Source organism: Crocodylus siamensis, chromosome 2 (assembly GCF_052110815.1).
Source record: "Crocodylus siamensis isolate JL-2025a chromosome 2, ASM5211081v1, whole genome shotgun sequence".
Taxonomy (NCBI): Eukaryota; Metazoa; Chordata; order Crocodylia; family Crocodylidae; genus Crocodylus; species Crocodylus siamensis.
Window position 1 is genome coordinate 4,175,127 of NC_143396.1, and position 21,890 is coordinate 4,197,016.

The 21,890-nt window shown below is 42.6% G+C and overlaps 1 protein-coding gene across 4 annotated transcripts in view; it reads right to left on the bottom strand.

Annotated features, from left to right (window-relative positions):
* CTNNA2 (catenin alpha 2) overlaps nucleotides 1-21,890 on the bottom strand; it is a 914,223-nt gene that overhangs the window by 674,632 nt on the left and 217,701 nt on the right. For all 4 annotated transcript variants that reach the window (XM_090035040.1, XM_090035037.1, XM_090035039.1 and 1 more), the window contains one exon: nucleotides 11,505-11,700. In XM_090035040.1, the coding sequence (XP_089891166.1) occupies nucleotides 11,505-11,700 (196 nt within the window). The remainder of the gene's footprint in view (nucleotides 1-11,504; nucleotides 11,701-21,890) is intronic.

Sequence of the window (21,890 nt, forward strand, 5' to 3'; positions counted from 1 at the left end):
ATGGGTCCCTCGGTGCGCTGCAGGAGGACCTCACATTTCCTACAGACCTCTTAACTCAGAGGATAAATGGGCTGTCTCCAACAGTTCCAGAAAAAACACAAGAAATACACCAGACCACCAGAGAAATACACAAGAAATACACCAGTATACACCAGAGGAATGCACAAGAAAGAATCAACCAACATACATCATTAGTTCTTTAGATACATTTGTTTCTGAACTACAGGGGATAACACAGCGAATAACACCTCTCACTCCAATGCATACATTACAAGCACAATCCTGAGACTGCGTGGAAAATAAAATCAGACTCACAAGTTCCAAGCCCAATACAAAACAAACTTAAAAATGATTGCTATTTCAGAACTACACTCCATTATTTGTGTTGTTTACTCAGTGCCTGTCTCCCTTTTTGTTCCAGCTCCTTTTGTGTTGTATCCCTTTCCTCTCTTTCTGTTGTCAGAATTGCTACACCGCAATGTCATTTTGCTTTATACCTTTCACTCTAGTGTATTCGACTGTGTTCTGTATGCCACGGAAACATGACACGCACTGAATTCTAATCTTCTAAGTGAAGGGATGCAGCACTTCACAGTACCAGGATTGTATTCAGTGCACTCCTTTAATCAGCCGGTAACAAGTCGTTTAAACTACAGGGTTTGACTTCAAAATAATTATCTTAGGAACTCTGTTTATATTCTTGAAAACTAAGCACCTACACCAAGATGTACACATAGTGGTGATATTTCACCATTTAATAACTGTAAACAGAACAGCATAGTGCTTCCCTCTCTTCCTCTTGCCTCACTTCCCATGTGTTTTGGACAAAGCCTAGTTATTGCATATAAGAATTTGTCCTGGGACTCTCATCTGAACAGATACGATAACATTTTTGGCGCTTGTCAAGAGGTCATAAAGAAATTCAAGTCAATAAGAAATAATGAAGGACTGGGGAAAAAGGGAAAACATGCATCCAATGTCTCCTTATTAGGATGAACTGAAACTGTCTAGAAAATTGTGCAGTAAATACTGGAAAGAAAATTAAGAACATCAGTGTCGGAACATAAGATGTTAACATGAACTCAGTTTATACATCACTTAATTTTTTGTGAGACTTGGTGTAAGCAAAACTATTGGCATATTGCAAATTACAAGAGCTTGTCATTGCTGTGAAACAAGAAAATATTTTTCACCATCCTGACAGAACAGTGTTGGTTCCAGGACACAGCTGGACTTTGTACATTAGAAACTGGGAACAGAAAATAAGAATATAAGAAGTACCATACAGGGTCAAACTGATGGTCCATCTAGCCCTGTATCCTGCCCCCAGCAATGGTATGGGTGGATGCTATGGAAAAGAGGGAGAGCATTGAACGAGATAGCTCTAGAGCGATCTATTCAGCACCCTCAATAGCATTCACTGTACTGGTTTAGAGATGCCAGAGGAAACATTTCCAACTGTCCCATTCAACAGCCATTAATAAGTCTATCATCCACAAATTTGTCTATTCCCCTTTGAACCTGGTTATGCTTTTTGCTTCTGCCAGCAATGAATAAACTATTTCTTTCCCTCTCCTTTGTACTTCCTCCCTCATTTTTGTGCCCTTGCTTCTGTCATCATTGCTGTGTCATTTCTCTGGTCCGTGCTCTCTTGTCCTTTCTCTCCTTAGGCCCCTGCTCCCCTCCCATTCAATATAAACCATCTGCACACAGTGAATTGAGTTGGTGCCTCTGATATGCTTGGTCAGTAAAGAGATGCCGTTGTTGGCAGCACCAGGCAGTTTCCGGGGACCCTGATTTTCCTAAGAATCAGTCTTCTTGTTTTCTGATTTGCATCAAAACCAAGAAGCTTGTACTCATTTATATGTGGAGCATCCCCGGGAATTTCGGAATTCATTGGGTTTGAGCATTTCAGGGTTATCATGCTGAAAACATTAAACATAGCATTGAGTGGAGTGCATTATCTCTAACTTGGCTTGGCCAATAAGAATACAGCCAATGTATCTGCACCCTCATTTTCTGCATTGGCTCTTCAACATTTTTCCCAACTTATCATTTGTGGCAGGTGAATTGCTTCATTGGAGTAGTTCAGTGGAAGCTACGCAAAGACTTGTCATATTTTAGCTACTACTTGTGAAGGTGGGGAAACCCCCCCCAGAGAAGATGAATCCTTTTAGAGAGGTGGCAGTGATGTGGTATCATCTAATCCAGCTCTGCGGATAAGATAATGCCTGTGGCAATGAATTCCACACGTTAACTACGCAGTGCATAAAAAGTACTTTCTCTTTTTAGATTTAAACCTTTCTCCTACTAATTTCAGTGGCTACCCCCTAGTTTAGTCCACACAGTCCACATCCTTCATGATTTCATTAGAGCTCTATCATATTTCCCCTCGAGTCTTTTCTTTTCCAAACTGAAGAGTCCAAGCCTTTTGGGTCTCTCCCTGTACGGCAACTGCTTCAGGCCCCTGATCATTTTGGTTTCCCATCTCTGTACCTTGTCTAATTCTGCTCCATCCTTTTTGCGATGCAGAGACCGGAACTTCATGCAGTATTCAAAGTGTGAGCACACTGTGGATTTGTATAATGGCACAATAATGTTCTCCTTTTTGCTTCCAGTTCCCTTCTTAATAAAGCTCAATATTTTATCTGTTTTTTGGTTGCCACTGCACACTGAGCTGATGATTTTAGAGAACTGTCTACCAGGCCTCTTTCCCGAGTCATAACATCTAGTTCAAAACTCAGCATGGTGTACATATACTTGAGGTTATTTTGCCCCTGGTGCATTCACTAACATCACAGAAACTTCCTGTGAGACATGCAAACTATTTATAGGTGCATGTGTGCTTTCACTAAGTAACCGTGTGACATAGAGAAGGTGTAAATAAAATTGCAATGTATCCTGGGTTTCCAATATGGGACCATCACAGAAAAGTACTTTTGGGAAAATATTCCTTGATGGAGACATAAGAATCAAGATGGAGGAGAGTAAATGAAAGAAGAAAACAGAACATCGAAGAGCATTTCATTGCAAATAAGGGCATATAAGGTAACAGGATTTGTAAAGCCATGAAAAGGAGCCGACAAGATACAACTGAGTAAGGTGAAGAGAGCAATAAAATCCTGTAGACAGAGGCCAGCATTTGTTTCTGGGATACTGTCTGTAAAAGAAGTGACATACTGAGAGTCAAAAAGGGAGCAAAAAAAAAAAAAAGAGAAAACTTCTAAGAAAATAAAGGCAAGCTGCACGTAGCATGGGAACACATGAGCTAGCTCAGGTTCCAAAAGCGGCACAGGAGGAGTTTCAAGAAATTTTATATTAGTTAATTTTCCCTGTTCAGAAGTATGGAAGATCTGTTCTACTGTGACTAGACTATTTTCAGTAGCTGCGGTAGCATGGGGAACTCAACGCTATACTGCAGTGCACAGGGCAGGCACATGTGAAATCTAGCATACCTAAATATCTTCAGTTTTTAGTGTAGGAGACCAAGCATGTAATGCACAGTTTCTTTGGTTTGAAAATTCATTTCTCTCTCTCTCTTCTTAAAAGAGCATACTTATGTGTTAGAAGGCTGCTAGCAAAATTCTTATGTAGAGCCAAGGAAGGGTGGCACAGGAAAAGGCATCAAGAACTGCAGTACACGAGGAGTTTTCATTCAAAAGGGGATGGAAGTTCTGCATCCTATAGCCTGACCCACACAATGTGTAAAACATGCAGAGAGAACAAATACGACACAATTGGAGAGGATGCATATGACAGACACAGTCATCTGTATCGTGATCATCGTGCCTGGCAAATCACCAGATCAGGCTAAAAGAATTTTCACTTGTGCTCTCAAATGATGCACTTTGAGGCAGCTCAAGGGGAGCCTGCTTAAATCAGAGGGAAAGGGATTAGGAAGGGGACCTGAAGTACGGAGAACCTCAGAAGGAGCTTTCCATACCAAGCCAGTGGAAAGTCCTGGCTGGTGCTACCATCAGTTGGGGATGGGAGCAGAAGTCTTAAGAAGAGCTGCCTGAGGATGTGACACACAGCAATACCTGCATTTTGGAAAAGAACTGTAGAACCCAGAACGTGGAGTAAAACAATGGTAGAATTGGGGAAAGACTTGTCTTGGAAGTAAAATGACAACTGAGGTGTACTATTCAAAGCAGACTTCAAGAAGGGCATGGGTATCTCTGAAGCACAAGAACTAGCAGGAATTCTAATATTATAGAAGTCTTAGTCTGTCTGTCTGTCCGTAACGCTTTACTTGCACTCTGATTGGTTGTCTCGGCAGCCAATCGGAATGCTTACTGAAACAACCAGAGTGCTCTGCACAGACAGAAGTGCTGCCATCCCCCAGCAGGGCTGGGGCAGGGGGGCAAGGACAACGGTGCTGGCCTCATCCCCCTCCCCAGCCCTGCTTCTTGGAGGCAGAGGGAGACGGGGACAGGGACAGGTGGGAATTGGGCCCGGACCTGACGCAGCGGGGGGATAGGGTGGAGCAGTGGGGAACGGGGCCAGGCAAGAAGCAGGGATGGGGCCAGATGCAGGGCTCCATCCCCACCCCCTCCCTATTACAGTGGGGACTGAGGGGCTGGAGGGGGTGGGCAAGAGGGGGCTCACAGAGCTGGACGTGGGGGGGAGCCCACGGGGCCAGAGGCAGAGCAGCACGGGCTGTTGGTCGGCACTGCTCTGGCCCCGCCCACCCCTCCCATTGTTCTTGACAGGCAATTGGCTAGTTCCCAATATGAGGGAATGGCAGCCTGACATCAGGAAAGACCCTGCTCTACACGCACGCACATGCGCATGCACACGCACACACTCAAACTGCATTACTCCTTTTGCTGTATATTACCTAAAAGCTTCTGCACTGTTATCATAAATTGGAAAAGCAATTCCTTTCCTATGAATGCTCCATGGCTTTGGAAAATTTCTCTCAACCTTTGTTCAACGTAATATTGTACCAGTGGTGAACTATGAAATACAGCACAGCATTTGTCTTTATTTTTCCTAATCATGGATTATAATAAGTAGCATTACTGAACTTAAGTTGTGCATGTTATGCATCGTGATTTCTTGATGTGTATTTCTGAATTACTTGATATATCCACAAAGCATATAGATGGGTTCACTTTTTTTCTCCTTTTTAGATGGCATAAGAACAATTCCAAATCAATAAACCAATATTAGCCCAAGAAGTAAGTGCTCTATCGAGATGTGGAAGACTCTTACCATGTCATTTAATAGCTCTTTTCAATCTCTTGGTTATAAGATATAAAGTTCAGACTCCTGAGAAAATGTGTCTAGTTATACATCATAAACATTTTGCCTATGCAATCTGGTCCTACTGAAATCTCTGTGGAAGTGGACCTGTGGAAGTTATTTTTTTATCTTTCATCTGTGAAAGCTGCATCAGACATCCATTAGCAACTAATCTTAATGTCAAATTTCACACCTGGCAGAATTTTAATGGCAGTCACTTTCTAATTTCTGACATTTCTTAAAATTAGTAGTAATACTTCAACCATAGGGACATTTAAACAAAGTTAGTTCTTTCTTTACATGACAATACTAAATGAATTTATATATTTTAGCAATGAATCCCGACCAACTGAAAGATCCCATTCAACTTCATTTTTCCATAGAAAGTACAGTACATACAAAAAGAACCAGGAAATATAGAAGATTGTTTTGTATATTTTTGAATTTTTTGTGACATTTCAACTCATACTTTAATGAAGATACTTCAGTTAAATAATAACATGTTTTGGAATACATTATTTAAAGTTCGGCAAGTCTTTAGAGTGTTATTCTCTGGAAAAGAGAAGAAATGGCTCACTGATACTAACTGCATTATAAAGTTTATTTAAAAATAAACCGATCTCATGTTTCACCTAGTCAGATATAAATTTTGAAATCCAGCTTTTGCTGAAGTTCAATTAGCATGTTTAAACAATTTCTACTATGCACCTGGAACATCCTTTTTCCCATTTAAACTGATTTTCTCATTTCAATCTAATTTTGATTATCAGACACGTTCATTATTCCTAATTCAGATATATTTCATACCCTTTTGTTACCTGTTGAGCAATAAAAATTGTAAGAACAGAGGTTTTTTTGTGGAAACAGCTTTCGTCACCTGGCTATGAACATCTCCTTTCTGTTATTCTGGTGTACCTATATGACGCATTGACTTTTACAAAGTACTTCATATGGAGAGGGTGAGAAGGATTTAACATTGCATAGATATTGGTAAATTGTTATTCTGAAAACCGTATGACAAGTATAACATTGTTTTCAGGTAAAGCAGGGTGAGTGCTGAGAAAATTAGTGTGCTTCTGTGGGCTTATGGAAAAGAAACCCACTCACTGCATTTGAAAATGAAAAATGATGCTAAGAGGCAATTCATTGTGTTTCACGCATTTCTCACGAATCAACTTTTAACTAGTTCCTCTCTTTTTAACTTACCTTTTAACTAGTCGAAAGTAGAAATACTTAACTTTTAACTTAACTCAAGTCAATTTGAAAGGCTGCTAACTACTTACATTTTTCATAAACTTTTCCCAGGACTGCTGGGACCAGAGAAATGGCACAGCAACCATGACAGAAGCAAGGGCACAAAAATGAGGGAGGAAGTACAAAGGAGAGGGAAAGAAATGGTTTATTCATTGCTGGCAGAAGCAAAAAGTATAACCAGGTTCAAAAGGGAATAGACAAATTTGTGGATGATAGACTTATTAATGGCTGTTGAATGGGACAATTGGAAATGTTTCCTCTGGCATCTCTAAACCAGTACAGTGAATGCTGTTGAGGGTACTGAATAGATCGCTCTAGAGCTATCTCGTTCAATGCTCTCCCTCTCTTCCATAGCATCCACCCATACCACTGCTGGGGGCAGGATACGGGGCTAGATGGACCATCGGTCTGACCTTAGTTTGGGTTCTGCCATTTTTAAATCAGTCTACATGTGCTGAACTTCTGTTCTGTTACAGGTCTAGACCAGTTTCCATTCATTTATACTGGTAGAAGTGTCATGTTTGTACCTGGCTCCAATAACTTAAGCTTCTGCACTGTTATCACCCTTTCCTAGAGGTTTTACCCTGTGGGAACTCTGAGTTTGCAATGCAACTCTTTAGAGACACATGATAACTGAAGCGGAGCTCACTCGTTTGCTCTCGCTCTCTCCCTCCCCCTCCGCTCCACTCCACTCTTCTCCCTTCCTCTGCAGAGTTTCTTATTTCCTCGGCAGCAGTTAAATCAGATACATCTATCTACTGCAAATGCACACTTGCCTGTCCCTTCCGCTGACCAAGCTTTCTACTACTTGGAGTTCTTCTGAGTTGCTCCCTTATTTTCTGTGGATTTTAAGAACTAGCATTAACGTTTAACTTCTTTGTTCTGCTTCTGGGAAATCCCGTGGCTCCAAGCCCATGCCCTGTACATGAAAATAGACTCGTTTCCTTCATCTTCAGTTATCCAAACATTTTGTTGCTCCCTTCTGAATGGGAGCTATCAAGATTTATCAGCCCTCTGTTCTGGTTCTCAGAGATCCCTTCATAGCTCTGTCAGCATGTGATTCATGGAGTACAGAGTGAAATGCAACAATAATAATAGCTTCCACCGCAGGTGTAAGCAACTGCCAATCCTCTGGATCATGGTATACATGTAGGAGGTCTAGTCAGATGTCTGATGGATCCATTTGTGGCTGATGAGCCCAATTCAAAAGTGATGCAGCTTGTTTCACGTTTCACAGATCCACATGTCATCTGAGCTGGAGTCCAAATTTACAGCATACTGCTTTCTCCTTTTTCGCTTTGCTTCCATCCTATGGATCAAAGCTGCTTCATGCTGAGCTGCACCCAGTGCCAGATGTTCGCTCCAGATCAGATGGGACTCTGCGCACTCCTCCCAGCTTTCTATGCTGATGTTGAACAACTTCTATCGTTTTTGCACATATCGTGGTATTGCCATAGAAGTCAACCCTGCTCTCCAACACAATGCAGAAGATTATTATACAGGAGACCCAAATGACTGCTGTGTCATCTCATCATCGAAAAGTAAGGCTGGAAGGAACCTCAAGAGGTCATTCGGTCCAACCCCCTACCCGAGGCAGGAAAGGCTTGTGTCCTATATGGAGATTGACCCTGGGACCTCGGCACTATTAGCACCATGCTCTAACCAACTGAGCTAATCTGCTGCTCTTGGCCTGATGACAAGGAGCACGACACTGAAGGTTCATTCACCCACAACTCTACCAACATCACATATGCCATCACCTGCTTATAATGACCCTCTGCTGTCTACATTGGACAGACAGAGCAACCTCTACATGTAAGAACAAATGAACACCAGTTTGAAATCTGCTGCAGAAAGACAAAAAAGCCTGTGGCAAATGCTTCAGCTTCTCTGGACATATCATTGCTGACTTCAGGATTGCTGTCCTTGCGGGGTGGGGAGGAGGATTAAAAACCAGTGTGAATGGGAAACTGCAGAACAAGAAGTCATCCACAAAGAGGAGGCACCCCCCTCCTCCCTCTCTCCCTCCTCCCTCCCTTGTCTTTTGTATTCTAATTTCTCTCTCTGTCTTAACCTATGGTTTATGCAGTTCTTTCACAGCATCTGATGAAGTAAACTTGAATTCAGAAAAGCTTGTGCTAGATTTATATATGTTATTTAGTCTATAAAGGTACGCATAGACCCGACCTTCCAAGGCTATACAAGCAGACTCCTCAAATACATCTGTATAGTAACGACAAGTTAGTTTACTTTCTGGCCTATTAAACCTGTTGGTAAATCAATGGGTAAATCAAAAACCGGCTGACTGTTAGCTTTATAAACAAATAGAGTTTGCCGTGGGGGTTTGGGGAGTAATTCTGGGAGTATAATGTTTCCCAAAAGAAGTCCCGTCTCCTTGTTTCCAGGAGAGCTGTTCTCAAAGACTCTTGACTTCTTAAACTGGAAGTGTTGATCATCAGGGTATGTTTTCTTTTCATTGCAGTAGAAAAAAAAAATCTTATTACTGTTTCCACACTGTTACAGTAATAACGACCTTACATTTGTATAGTCTTTTTCATCCAGATGGGACTCTCAGTATTTGTCAAACTATATACTACAATTACTTCATCCAGCAGTGAAGAGCAGCCCTCATTCAGATGAAGCGCAACAGCTGTTTATAACAACGTTTGACAGCATACAGCAATTTAGGACAGGAAACAAAGAATACCCTACTCAGCTGCAACTGCAGGGGAAGCTTTTAGGTTGACAGTGTAATTATCCAAGCTGGAATTTAGCCAGGAAATCCACTTGCAGTATTCTTGCAAAACACACCCCGAGATCTTTATTCCATCCATTTATGTCATCTAGCTAAACATATCGGTTCACACTTCACCGGAGTTAGACCGGCTCATGTGCCAGCATGCTAATAATTGAACATTGATGTCTCCTGCTCACATATTTACAAGCACATCCTGTGGAGATCCATAAGCCGTTCCATTCCTATGGGAGGAAATCCCCTTGTATCTTAACTAAATATAGATGCCTAAATAGTCATCTGTTGTGCTGTTTAAAATCTCTGTTCATATTCATTCTCCTTATCTTTTTTACGAAAGCATTTATGACTTTCCAGAGAGTCGTGTCCCATGACCAATTTAAATGCACGCACCAGCCAGAAAACTAATCATCAAGGAGAAGGCTTTCCTCTCAGGTGCCTTTAACTTTACAAAGCATGGATTTACAAATTAATTAGCACTGACTAACCTAAGATGCTAATGAAAAGCCAAGCTGAATAAGGAGCTCAAATATTGAAATAGACTATCTGGATTGCTCTAATCGGGATCAAGGAGACTATGAAAAAGCGAGGAAAAATGAATGATAAAACACCGAAGGGATCTACCCACATGAAGATACTCAGAGGCAGCAAGGCCACAGAGGGCAGTACTGAAATACTGGATGAGACGCCGATATACAAAGAATAAGTGCAGTATCTCATACCTAAGGACTGGAGTGGCTGACAAATTATTCTGTTGAAACCAGAGCATCAAGCACCAATACCAAGGTCATTAAAATGCCCTGCAAGGGAAAAGCCTAAAATATATGTAAATATTATCACATTCATATTAAGGCATGACAGTTGCACATAAAAAATACAAGCTGTCAAAGTAGGTAGAATGGAGATCCACCGGAGAAACAAAGTATTCAGATGGTTGTAGGGGAAGGAGGTCTCAAGAAGGAACCAGGTAAACCATGCAGAGGACAGCACTTGGAAGTCATCTGTAGCAGAGGAAGGCACAAGGCAAAGAGGGGGCTATCCTAATGCCACTGCCCTCCAGGAACAATTTCTTACCAACTGAAGATGAAAGTGCTAAGTGTGACAGACACCTAACACACATTGCAATGAACTAAGAACTGCCCACCCAACTCTTGAGGGCTCCTTTGAAAATCCCAGCTGGAGTTCAGCCAGTCCCAGGACCATCCTGGCAGATGGTATCTTTAGACTATAGGATTTACAATGGAGCAAACTGACAGGCCTTTAATTATGCTGCCAGTAAAGGGGATAACTATAATCAAAGTCAATACATGTGAAAAATCAGGATGGAAATTTACTACAAACCCATTCCCGTACATCCCCCACCTGGTCATCCTGCCAACAAAATATCAGAAATGGAAAGAACCGCCATGCACATTACGTTCTCCAAGTGAATTCTTAGACCAGATCCAAGATTATTTCTGAAATTCAAATTGCTATTGTTGTTGTTTATTTGAAAGCAGGCTTCCTACAATACTAACTGTGTATGATGAACTTTGCAAAACCATTATTACTGACATGAAACGAAATTTCATTTTCACATGCCATTGTTAAAGATGCTTGCTAGATAAGTAGTTTGCATACTGTATTGAAGCTACCACTTTCACCTACGCAGGGTGCAAGCCAACCTTAACATGAATTAAATCACCAGCTTCTAGTGAAGCCCTTTGCTTTAATATTGTTAACAGCATTGTCCCTTAAGGCTGTGTACTTTTGTAAATGAGATACTTAAAATGCAAAGATTTCTATAAACACTGAAATGCTGGATCAATAATTAACTGTTCATTTTTTCCCCTCACAAAATACTGATGATAACTACATTATGCATTTTTTTCCTGAAGCTGTTCTCCAGAGGCCAGCAAAGCTGCAAACTTTTTCCTGCCTAATTTTCATTACAAAGGCAGTCCACTGCACCACAAAATAAAGAAGTAGCTAAAGCACAAGTGAGCCTTGTGATTTTGCATCAGCACCAGGAATTCAAGACAGCAGAGCCTCAGCTTCCCATTTCCTGAGTCAATGGAGCTGATGAAACAGTCATCACTTCCATGGCTCGTGCTATATAAATAACAGGGTTAACACTGAAAATACAATGCAATATACAGTTTATAAGTAGTTTTCATCACATTATTATTCAGGGAGCAGCTGGCACATTAGTTTTGGAAGAGATCCAATAATGTATCAAATATAATAACCGGGACAGCTTCATTCAACGTACCTTGTTTGCGTACATCCTCTACAGCAGCGACCAATTCCTCCTTGAGATCCTGGCTCTCCTTAGCAATTTGATCTCCTTTCTCCAAGAAGTTTTGAGTGGCTTGCTCTACTGAAGCAGCCAACACATGAGCCTTTTTTGATCGACCTTTCTTTTTACCAGATGGCCCTTTATTGCTTGTGTTAACAAGGGTTGTCACCTTTGGAAAAGAGAGGAAAGAAATGGTTTCCCAGTTAACACAGTATTATCATAGCTTCTTGAAACAAAGCTGAAGAAACCTAGCCCATGTCCCTTGTCCCAAGACAGGATCAACTGCTACAGAACCACTAATGATAGGTGGTGGTTCACCAGCATGGACAAATATATATTTAACTTCTATGAAAAGGGAAGGGGGGGGGTCTACTACTTAGGAGCATTCATCAAGGGTTATGCTCTGTTATGTCTGCTTGACCCTGTAGTGATACAAGTTAGCTAAATTGTCCACTTTGTGAATGAATCAGGGTTAAAACTGCAGTGTTTGCTGCACTTGTATCACTACAGAATCATGCAGATAGAAACAGTTGTATCATAACGGCGTCTATCAGAATCCTCCCATATTAACACAGGTGTTAATATACCTAGGGTGACGTCACCTGTCTATACCTAGGGTGACCATACATCCCGGTTTGGCCGGGACACTCCAGATTTCTGTAGGCTGGTCCCAGCCGCTTGGTCAAAAGTCCCAGGCTGGAGCGGGGAGGTGAAGCAGCATGCTGAGCCAGGCAGGCAGCATTATTGTTGTGTGGGAGCCAGATGGGTGAAATGGAGCCGGTGCCACCCTGCTCACATGTGGCACATCCTTGATCCTGCACAGGAGTAGCACACCATGCCACTTGGCCTCCCTGCCTGAATGCAGCCCAGGACTGTTGACCAACTGCCCAGGACCAGGCTACAGAATCCTGCAGCATCTCAGCCAAACTGGGATGTATGGTTACCCTAGCTATACCTTATTCCAGTGGGATATGGTATATCTTAATCTGGCAAGTGTACCACAAATTAGTCTCGCACCATCTCCAAGCACCATTCCGATCCCCTTACCCTACCCAATCTGCTGCTCTACTTTCTTCCTTGCCCTGAGTTCCTGTGCCTGGTCTGTTGTGCTACTTTTACTTCCTGCCCTATATGTTGCTGTGCCACTTGTCCCCTCCCTGGTCTGCTATGTGCCATTCACGAGGCTGCCCATGGCACAAGTGCCATGTGGGCTGCAGGTTAACTACCCCTGCCTACTTATAAACAGAGATGGAGGATTATTAACCTCCCTAAGTAAACTGTTTTAGTGCCTAACTATCCTTGCAGCTAGATTCTACTTCCGACCCCGCAACGTCAAACCTAAATCCCTCCTGTCGTGATTTAAGCCTATTATTTCTCATTCAGTCCCCAGGGAACATCAAGAACAATTTATAAACTTTCTTTTTACGTATCTGGAAAGCAGCTACCTTCTATGCATCTGATGGCTATTATCATGTCCTTCCTCGCCCTTCTCTTTGCTAAAATAACTCATTCCACTTCTTCCATTCTTTCAAATGCTTTCTGCAGTTTTAATTTTTGTTACTCTCTGGACTCTCTCCCACTGATCCACATCTTTCCTAAAGTGCAGTGCTGAAAAGTAGAAAGTTCTCTAGCTGAGTTAGATTAGTTAATGGATACTGCATGTGTCATATATAAGACTCCTGTTTATTTATGCTACTAGGACTGCTTTATTCACACCATGTGACATTGTTAAATCACGTTCAGCCTGCGATCCACTAGAACTCCCTGCAGAACTGCCGATTCTTCCCTGCAGAACTGCTGCCAACCCTGTCATTCCCTATTTTGTGCAGATGGTTATTTACATTGATAATCAGACATTAATCACTTGCTCCAAATGGATGGTCACATCATTTGTAAGTGCCAATATTTTTCTACTATAAGCACTGCCTGATCTACAGATGTGCTGTGCATACAGATTCTCATTTGCAAGCATGTCCCAGACACCTAGAATGTACAAGTAATTGATATGGAGCAGAGGCTCTCCCTTTTCTGACCCTGATCCATATCTAGTCAGGTTGGCCAGTATTAACAAACAAAGAGATCATGAGATAGACATAAGTTTAAAAAAGACAGTATAATTAAAATAGTGCAACAGACAAAACGATACAAGACTAAGAAAGGCAGTTAATAAAACTGTGCACAACAGAGGTTAGTAGCAGTCAAAAAAGTAACAAGAGTGCTCTGGGAGGAGTTGTACTAATTAAAAGCAGCCAGTGTCACATGTATTAGTATCCCCTTGCTGAAAAATGGAGGCAGGGCATGTTGAACAAGCTTTTGTTTAAAGCACTCTGCATTTAAACTAAATGACCACACTCCAGCAACTCCACTGATCAGCACATTGGAGCAGCCTTCCTGCACGTGTATAGGAGCCCCAAGTTTCTGAGTTGATAAATGTAAGTACTTATACTGCAAGTGTCCAAAAATGTTAGCTATACAAAGGAAGATACAGGTTGTGCCACAAAAAAATATGCAAAGTAAAAACTACTATTAATATTTTTATTTCAATTAATACTGCTTTGCATGCCTTTCCTTAGTTATGCAAATTCACACAGTCCTGAATATGAGATGTGTCTATTATAGTTTCATAGTTTCTAGGGTTGGAAGGGACCTGAGTAGATCATCAAGTCCAACCCCCTGCCATGGCAGGAAATAACACTGGGGTCAAATGACCCCAGCAAGGTGTTCATCCAACCTCCTCTTAAAGACCCCCAGGGTAGGGGCCTGCACCACTTCTCTTGGAAGCTGGTTCCAGATCCTAGCCACCCTGACCGTGAAGTAGCCCCTCCTGATATCTAACCTAAACCTGTCCTCTGCCAGCTTGTGACCGTTATTCCTGGTCACTCCTGGCAGTACTCAGGGAAACAGTGACTCCCCAGTGCCTGCTGGTCCCCCCTGACTAATTTATAATAGGGCACTAGATCCCCCCTCAGCCTTCTCTTTTGGAGGCTAAACAAGTTCAGGTCCTATAGCCTCTCCTCATAGGGCCTGCCCTGCTGTCCCCTGACCATGCAAGTGGCCTCCTCTGGACCCTCTCCTTGTTGTCCACGTCCCTCCTGAAGTGCGCCGCCCAGAACTGGACGCAGTACTCCAGCTGCGGCCTGACCAGTGCCACATAGAGGGGGAGGATCACCCCCCTGGACCTGCTCAAGATGCATCTGTGGATGCATGACAAGGTGCGGTTGGCCTTCCTGACTGCCTCTCCACGCTGCCGCCCCATGTTCATCTTGGCATCAATGACGACTCCAAGATCCTTTTCCGCCTCCATGCTGACACGAGGGGAGTTCCCCAACCGGTAGGTATGGTGCTGGTTGTTCCTCCCCAGGTGCATCACCTTGCACTTGTCTGTGTTGAATCCCATCCTATTCACATCTGCCCGCCCTTGTAGCCTGTCTAGGTCTGATTGAAGCCTGATGCTTCCTTCCAGTGTGCCCGCGTCCCCCCACATCTTAGTGTCATCAGAAAATTTGAACAGGTGCTTTTTACCCCCTCGTCCAAATCACTGATGAAGATGTTGAACAGTACAGGCCTGAGGACCGAGCCCTGGGGAACCCCACTGCCCACGTCCTTCTAGGTTGAGAAGGACCCATCCACTACCACCCTCTGGGTGTGGCCCTCCAGCCAGTTGGTGACCCAATTTACTGTGTGGACGTCAACACCACAGTCCCCCAGTTTCTTAATGAGAACGGGGTGAGAGACAGTGTCGAAGGCCTTCTGGAAGTCCAGGAAGACGATGTCCACTGCTACCCCTGCATCTAATGAACTGGTGATCTGATCATAGAAGGCCACCAGGTTGGTCTGATAGGACCTGCCACTGATGAACCCGTGTTGGTTGCCCCTAAGCATGCAGTCCCCCGCTGGCCCCTCCTGGATGTGTGCCAGCATAATTTTCTCAAACAGCTTGCCTAGGATCGAGGTGAGACTAACCGGCCTATAGTTTCCTGGGTCCTCCTTCCTCCCCTTTTTGAAGATGGGAACCATGTTGGCCCTCTTCTAGTCCTCTGGTACCACACCAGAGCACCACGAGTGCTCGTACAGCCGTGCCAGGGGTCCCGCAATGACCGCAGCCAATTCCCTCAGCACTCCGGGGTGGAGATCGTCCGGGCCAGCTGACTTGAACACGTCCAGCCCCTCCAGAAGCCCCCAAACTAGTTCCATGCTAACCTTTGGCCCAGGTGTGCCTCCCCTGGGGCCCGAGGGAGGCCCAGCAGGGAGGTGGCTGCTCTGGTCCCTACTTAGGAAGACAGAGGCAAAGAAATCATTAAACATGTTAGCTTTGTTGTCTGGTGTGACGACCAAATTTCCCAATGCGCCCTGCAAGGGCCCCACGTTACCTGGGACCTTCTTTTTGCCCCCTATGTATTTAAAAAAGGACTTCTTATTGTCCTTAATCTGAGAAGATAGTCCTAATTCCATCTTTGCCTTGGCCTTCCTAACTGCTCCCCTACAACCCGGAGTGACTGCAGAATAGTCATCCCTGGTGATGACCCCTTCTTTCCATTGGGTATACGCCTCCTTTTTAGCAAGGAGACATTCCCAGATGCTTTTAGTGAGCCATGGGGGCTTGTGTGCTCTCCTGCTCCCTTTGATCCTCATTGGGATTACCTTCCTTTGGGCTTGGAGGATCGCCTCCTTAAGGAGCAGCCACTCTCCTTGGACATCTGGCTCCCTGCCCCTCTGGGACCTCAGCGCTTCCCCAACTATCCTCCTTAGCTCACTGAAGTTTGCCCTCCTAAAGTCTAGGGCTGCTGCCTTACTGCATGCCTTTGCCACCTTGCACTGGATGGTGAATTCCAGCAGGCGATGATCGCTGTCGCCCAGGTGGTCGAGCACCCGCAGCCCCCTCACCAGGTCATCGCCCGTGGCCAGCACTAGGTCCAACAAGCATCAGATTAGCATCTGAATCCTACCTTTGACTATTTGAGATTCACAAACTAGGTTTTCTGGCATCTAAATCTCCTGAGGGACTCAATCTGTTAAATGGACACTGAGCATGTACCCAATGGGTGGAGGACACCAACTTTTGCCCAGCAAACATAGTGGTAGGAGCACTCAGGACATGAGAGACTTGGGTTGTAGGCCCTTCTTATTCTGACAGATTTTGAAGTCCCATATCCCACTTCCCAGAAAAGTGCCATAACAGTATTTTATGAGCTGAGCTGGACTAGGCTGAAGGTATTCTCCATCTCTCCTGCCAAAATTGATCCAGTAGACAGCCAAAATATAAGAGTCACAGGGCAGAAGGTTAGCAAACAAGAGGAAATGTGCTTCTATAGCCTGGTAAGGAGTGCACTCCTCTGGGACTTGAGAGGAACCCCTAAAACTTACAACGATTATGGAAATTAAAATATATTAGTGTTCAAAACTTAGTTATGAAAAATATTTCCACATTCTCTCTTATGCATTCTTCCCAAACTAAACAGTAAGGTTACTTTTCTTCCATTAACTGTCTTCTACACCTGCGTTTGCTCAACACCTAGCCAGCAATGAAGAATAGGTTTGCAGCAGTGAGATCTTGATTCTATTTATTGATAAAAACAAAAGCAAACTATCAAAGGAGTTGCAAATAGTCACATTCTGCATACAATTACTCTGTAATACTTAAATTATAAGATGTAAGAACCGTCTTCTTGTCCTGATTTTATACAATACCTGGCCTATAATACAATAATATATACCTACATTACAATGAGCTCTTTTTTTTATCATTACCCACCCCATGGTTTATTTCACTTGCAAGTTGTACCTTGTTTCAAATTAACATGTCAGGTCTTTGGGGCAGATACCATCTCTTCCTGTTTCTAGGCTAGCATTTGACATGATAGGCCTTTGTACACGTCACACTTTTTGCCCTTTTTTGTGCTGTAACGGCATGACTGCACAGGGAGGTTTTCTGGAAGCTTTAAGAAACTTTCTGGTGCATTAAAGTAAAAGTCCTCGGACATGATTTAGTTTGGCTCGCTGCAAATTAAAATGTTGCATCCAGGATTCATTGTGTTCAAACACAAAGGCACTCAAAGATGTGTAATGAGCATCTTTGTCCACCAGCTGGCACTGTGACTTTTTTTGTAGTTCACCCCTTGGAACTGCTTCTGCTTTTTTTCTTCTTGTGCCATTTGCTGGCTCTCCCTGCTCCCACTGCTGCATGGCAGAGCATGAGGCGGGGGGCCCCTGAGCTGGGGGGAGGGCAGCATTGGACCCTCCCACTCTCCTGTGGCACCAGTTGGGGACCAGACTCAGTTCGTTCAAAAACCTAGTGTGTGCAAACACTGATGCAATGCTCCAAAATAAACAAGGTTAACTTTTATAAACCTATTTGATTTAATGAGGATTAAAACCCATGGTGTGTACAGACACCCACAGAGCACTAATCCCAAATTAAACTTTTAGGCAAGATCACTACATATTCATAATAAAACAATGATCTTAATAGAATACATGTGTATATTAAAATTAACTTTCTTCTACTTTTTTTAAATTTTCACAATAACATACTCAGCCCAGAGTACACTTGACAGCAACAGAACCCATTGGTTACTCACAGCACTGAATATGTTTATATCACTAATTCAAATACCTTAATCAAAACAGAAAACAGCCAGCCTCAAGAGAAACAAGAATTAAATCCTCTATTTTTTGACTCTCAATATTTTCCTTATAAAATAGAAAATGCCTCTCTTGCATCTGGCAAAATAGTTCTTTACCTTATGTATTAGACTAGGAAACAGTGGGAAAACTCTTTAGTAAATAGAACATGGAAGTCCAATTTGTGCTCTGAAACATCACTGTACAAAACCAGCACCATCTTAAATAAAACAGATCTACTCTCTGTATGCATCCACAGACGCATCTGCTCCTTTAATCAAGTAATTAAGTAATAAACACCTAAATTAGGATTATATGGATTCCAGCCAATATGCTACACTAATCAAATTGCTTATTAAGTTCCAATCATAGCTGCACCCTCTGTGCGTTTGTAATGGGATCACACAGTTGCCATTGAGAACATTATAGCTAATGGAACTACAGAGGTGAAAGTGAAGCTTCAGGATTTGTGATGAGGCAAAAGTTAATGAGAACCCAACTTGATTTAGTCAGACAGGGCTGTGCTTGAAAAGACTGGCCTCCATTATGGTATGCCGCCTGTACACTCTGACCTTAAAAGACACCATGGTGAGCCAAGTAGGGAGATCTCCCAATGGAAAAAAGGATCATGTCATCATCACTTTATAATGCACAGGTGGTATTTTCTTCTCACATGGGGGTATGCAGGTCTTATTTTTTTTCTAGCCTCGGAAGCTAGAATGGTCAAGAAACGTGGAGTGCGCTAAAGCCAACTCCACTAATTATATGCAGTGACCAATGTAAAACACAAAAAGCCTAGGCTCAGGTGAGAATAAATGTCACATTGGCATTCCTCTCTTGAGCTCAGGAAGATTTGATATGAATATAAGCAACCCACTGAAAAAGTGTTTCATTATATCATGTCTAGAGGCACTTTTTCCAGAGTAAAAACTCTTTAGTTCTGTTTGTTTGGGATTACTAATTGAGAGCAAGGGGTTTCACACAGTATACTTACCTTTAATACGCGATCAATTTTAAACAATATGGTATTAAGATTAATCATTTACAGAGGTTTCTAGTCTTTGCTTCTCTTCCTTTAACAATATATTTACATGCATATACCATTTTAAGTGCAGTGTGAGATACATTAGATGCTATCAATAAATTCAGGTATTTGCTTTGACAGAGTTGCAACTGTTAGATACCAATACCTCCTTAACTGTTTGCCCTCAATTTATTTTTTCAAACTTTTGTTTTGAAAAATGTGAACTATCCTATATAAACCAAACTCTTAAAAACAAGAGTATAAGAATGACAGACAAATCGAATTATCCTCTGTTGCAAAAAATGGTGTGACACTACAGGTTATTCCACTTAGGAGAAGAAACTGATGATAAGCATGATGTTTTTGATGAACTAGACTTCAGGGGAAGGTATTGCTTTAAGACATGTTCTCGCTGAAACGCATGAACAGGAAGAACAAGTGAAATGTTTCAAACACATTTGTACATCTTTGTGAACGTGTGCTTTCTTCTTTTCAGAAGGAATCAAAAGGATCACAGAGACACTCCCTGCGTGACAAAGCCTCTTCAGTCATTCCTCAGGGCGACCCTGTCAGTACTTCTTCAGGTTGGGCCAGAGCTTTCTTCTCTATTTCTATTTCTCTCCCAGCTTTTCAAACTAAAACTAAACTGTTTCCGGTGTGTATGGACACACAGTTCCCAAAACATTATTTAGCAAACCTCTCCACCCAGATTGTTTGAAACTCCTGAACAACTTGCCTTTGCCTGCTTTTGAACAGAGCCACATCTGTGTTAGAGGTTTGGTGACAGCTGCTCCCTACTTCTAAAAAAGAAAAATAACGATTTCTCATAGTCATCTTAAAAATGAAGGGTAGTGGTGATTCCCAAAGGTTTCAATAAAGTTTAACTGAACCTGTAAGTTCAGTAAATCTTAAAGCTGTTATGTGCATCTTTCTGATGTACTAGTAATTGTATTCCTGGCTCAACAGATACGGGATACTTCTGGCAGCAAACTGAAGTCGCTACTATTGTGCCTGCACTATCAGGAGGCACTCTTGTAACAGGTAGGCAGGCCAGAAGGGTAACAATAGCAATGTGGTCTTCAGCACAGGTCAGAAAACGGAGTATGTACAGCAGGTCCCTGATGGAATTGCACAGCCACTCTGAAGCCTGTCCCACCGTGTCTCCTCTTCTATTCTTATTCTTGCTAGCTTTATTAAACCTGGCACTGCGCACTTACCCGTACTGCAGTCACTGCTCTGTATTCAAGCTCAGACATACCCTAGGGAAGCAATGGATCCACATCCCTTATATTGGAACAATGCAGACAATAAACCATTTGAGATTTTGTCTCAAGTCCCTTAGGGCACAATGTACAGATGGATTCGACCTGGTTCACAAGCCTTAGAAGAGAAACAGAATTGAACTATATAAAATAACATCCACTGTCTGGAGAGAGACACTTTCCTAACAAAAATGGAGGGGCACAAGACCAAGACAAAGACCTTGCAAAGGGCCTAAAATATTTCTGACCATCCATGGTTTCCATGAGAAAGGCAGGAAATGTCTGATATGCCAGGAAAAGGTATTGCTTTAAGACATGTTCTCGCTGAAACGCATGAACAGGAAGAACAAGTGAAATTTTCAAACACATTTGCAAGGTTTCAAACAGCCAGCTGGACAAATGGATACGCCGTCTGAAACATCCTGAAAGAGGCCAAAAGGCTCCAAATGCTACCTCTTGAAAACGAGATGTTATTTTGAAGCATTTCAACTTTTTGTTATGTGTGCCCAGACCCAAAGAAGTCCTCCAGAATCGCAGTGTCCTGCTACCCTCCCCACCCAGTGCTCCCACAGGTAAGGGAGGGAGAGCTAGGTAGAGAGGCTAACAGGTGTCCAGCCATTGGGTCTCATTCCTAATGCTGCAAAGTACTCCAGCCGTAATCTTTTTCTATCTTTCTGCTCAAACGAGAAAGGGGAGAAGAAAGGTTTGAGGAATTTGGAGCTGGAATCCCTGCAGTGGGAGCCCTGCACTGCTGCCACAAGCCCCTTACTGCCTCCCCCACCTCCCAGCACCTCCTTTCTCAGTTTCAGCTACAAAACTATGGATACAGAATATCTGCCAAGTTATAATAAAGCAAAACAAAAAAGAAATTTCCATGTCCCAAAAAGGAAATAAAAGAGAAATGGAAGAAAGGGAGGAGGGAAATGATATGCTTTTTAAGCATCACACCCTAACAGATCCTTAATCTCTGAGCTGCAACTAGTTCAAAAGATAGCATTGCTTATTCTGAATACTGCTTTCTACTCAAGCCTGATACATGGGCTGTCTTTTTACTTTACAGGGATATGGACACGGACATTGTTTTAGATCATGATTTTAATTGCTATGTCCAAATGAGAATTTTTAGCACTTTACTACAAGCAAAAAGTAAGCCCCTCAGTTGTCACATAGCCAAGAACCACATAATGAAAAACATCAAATAAGATACAGATTTCCATAATACTTCCTACATTTATCTCATGGTTTCTTTCTCTCCGTCTGTCTCTAATACATCTGTAATGACTGGTAACTTTTACAGAATTGCTTACAAGTTTCAAACAGGCAGAAAATAGTTACAAATACAGAAGATGTGACCTAGCAACATCCAACTACGGTATAAATCCGGCATCCTTGGGACCTAGCACCTACTGGAAAATTTAAAATTCCAGACTTTTGAAAGAATCCTTAGGAGAG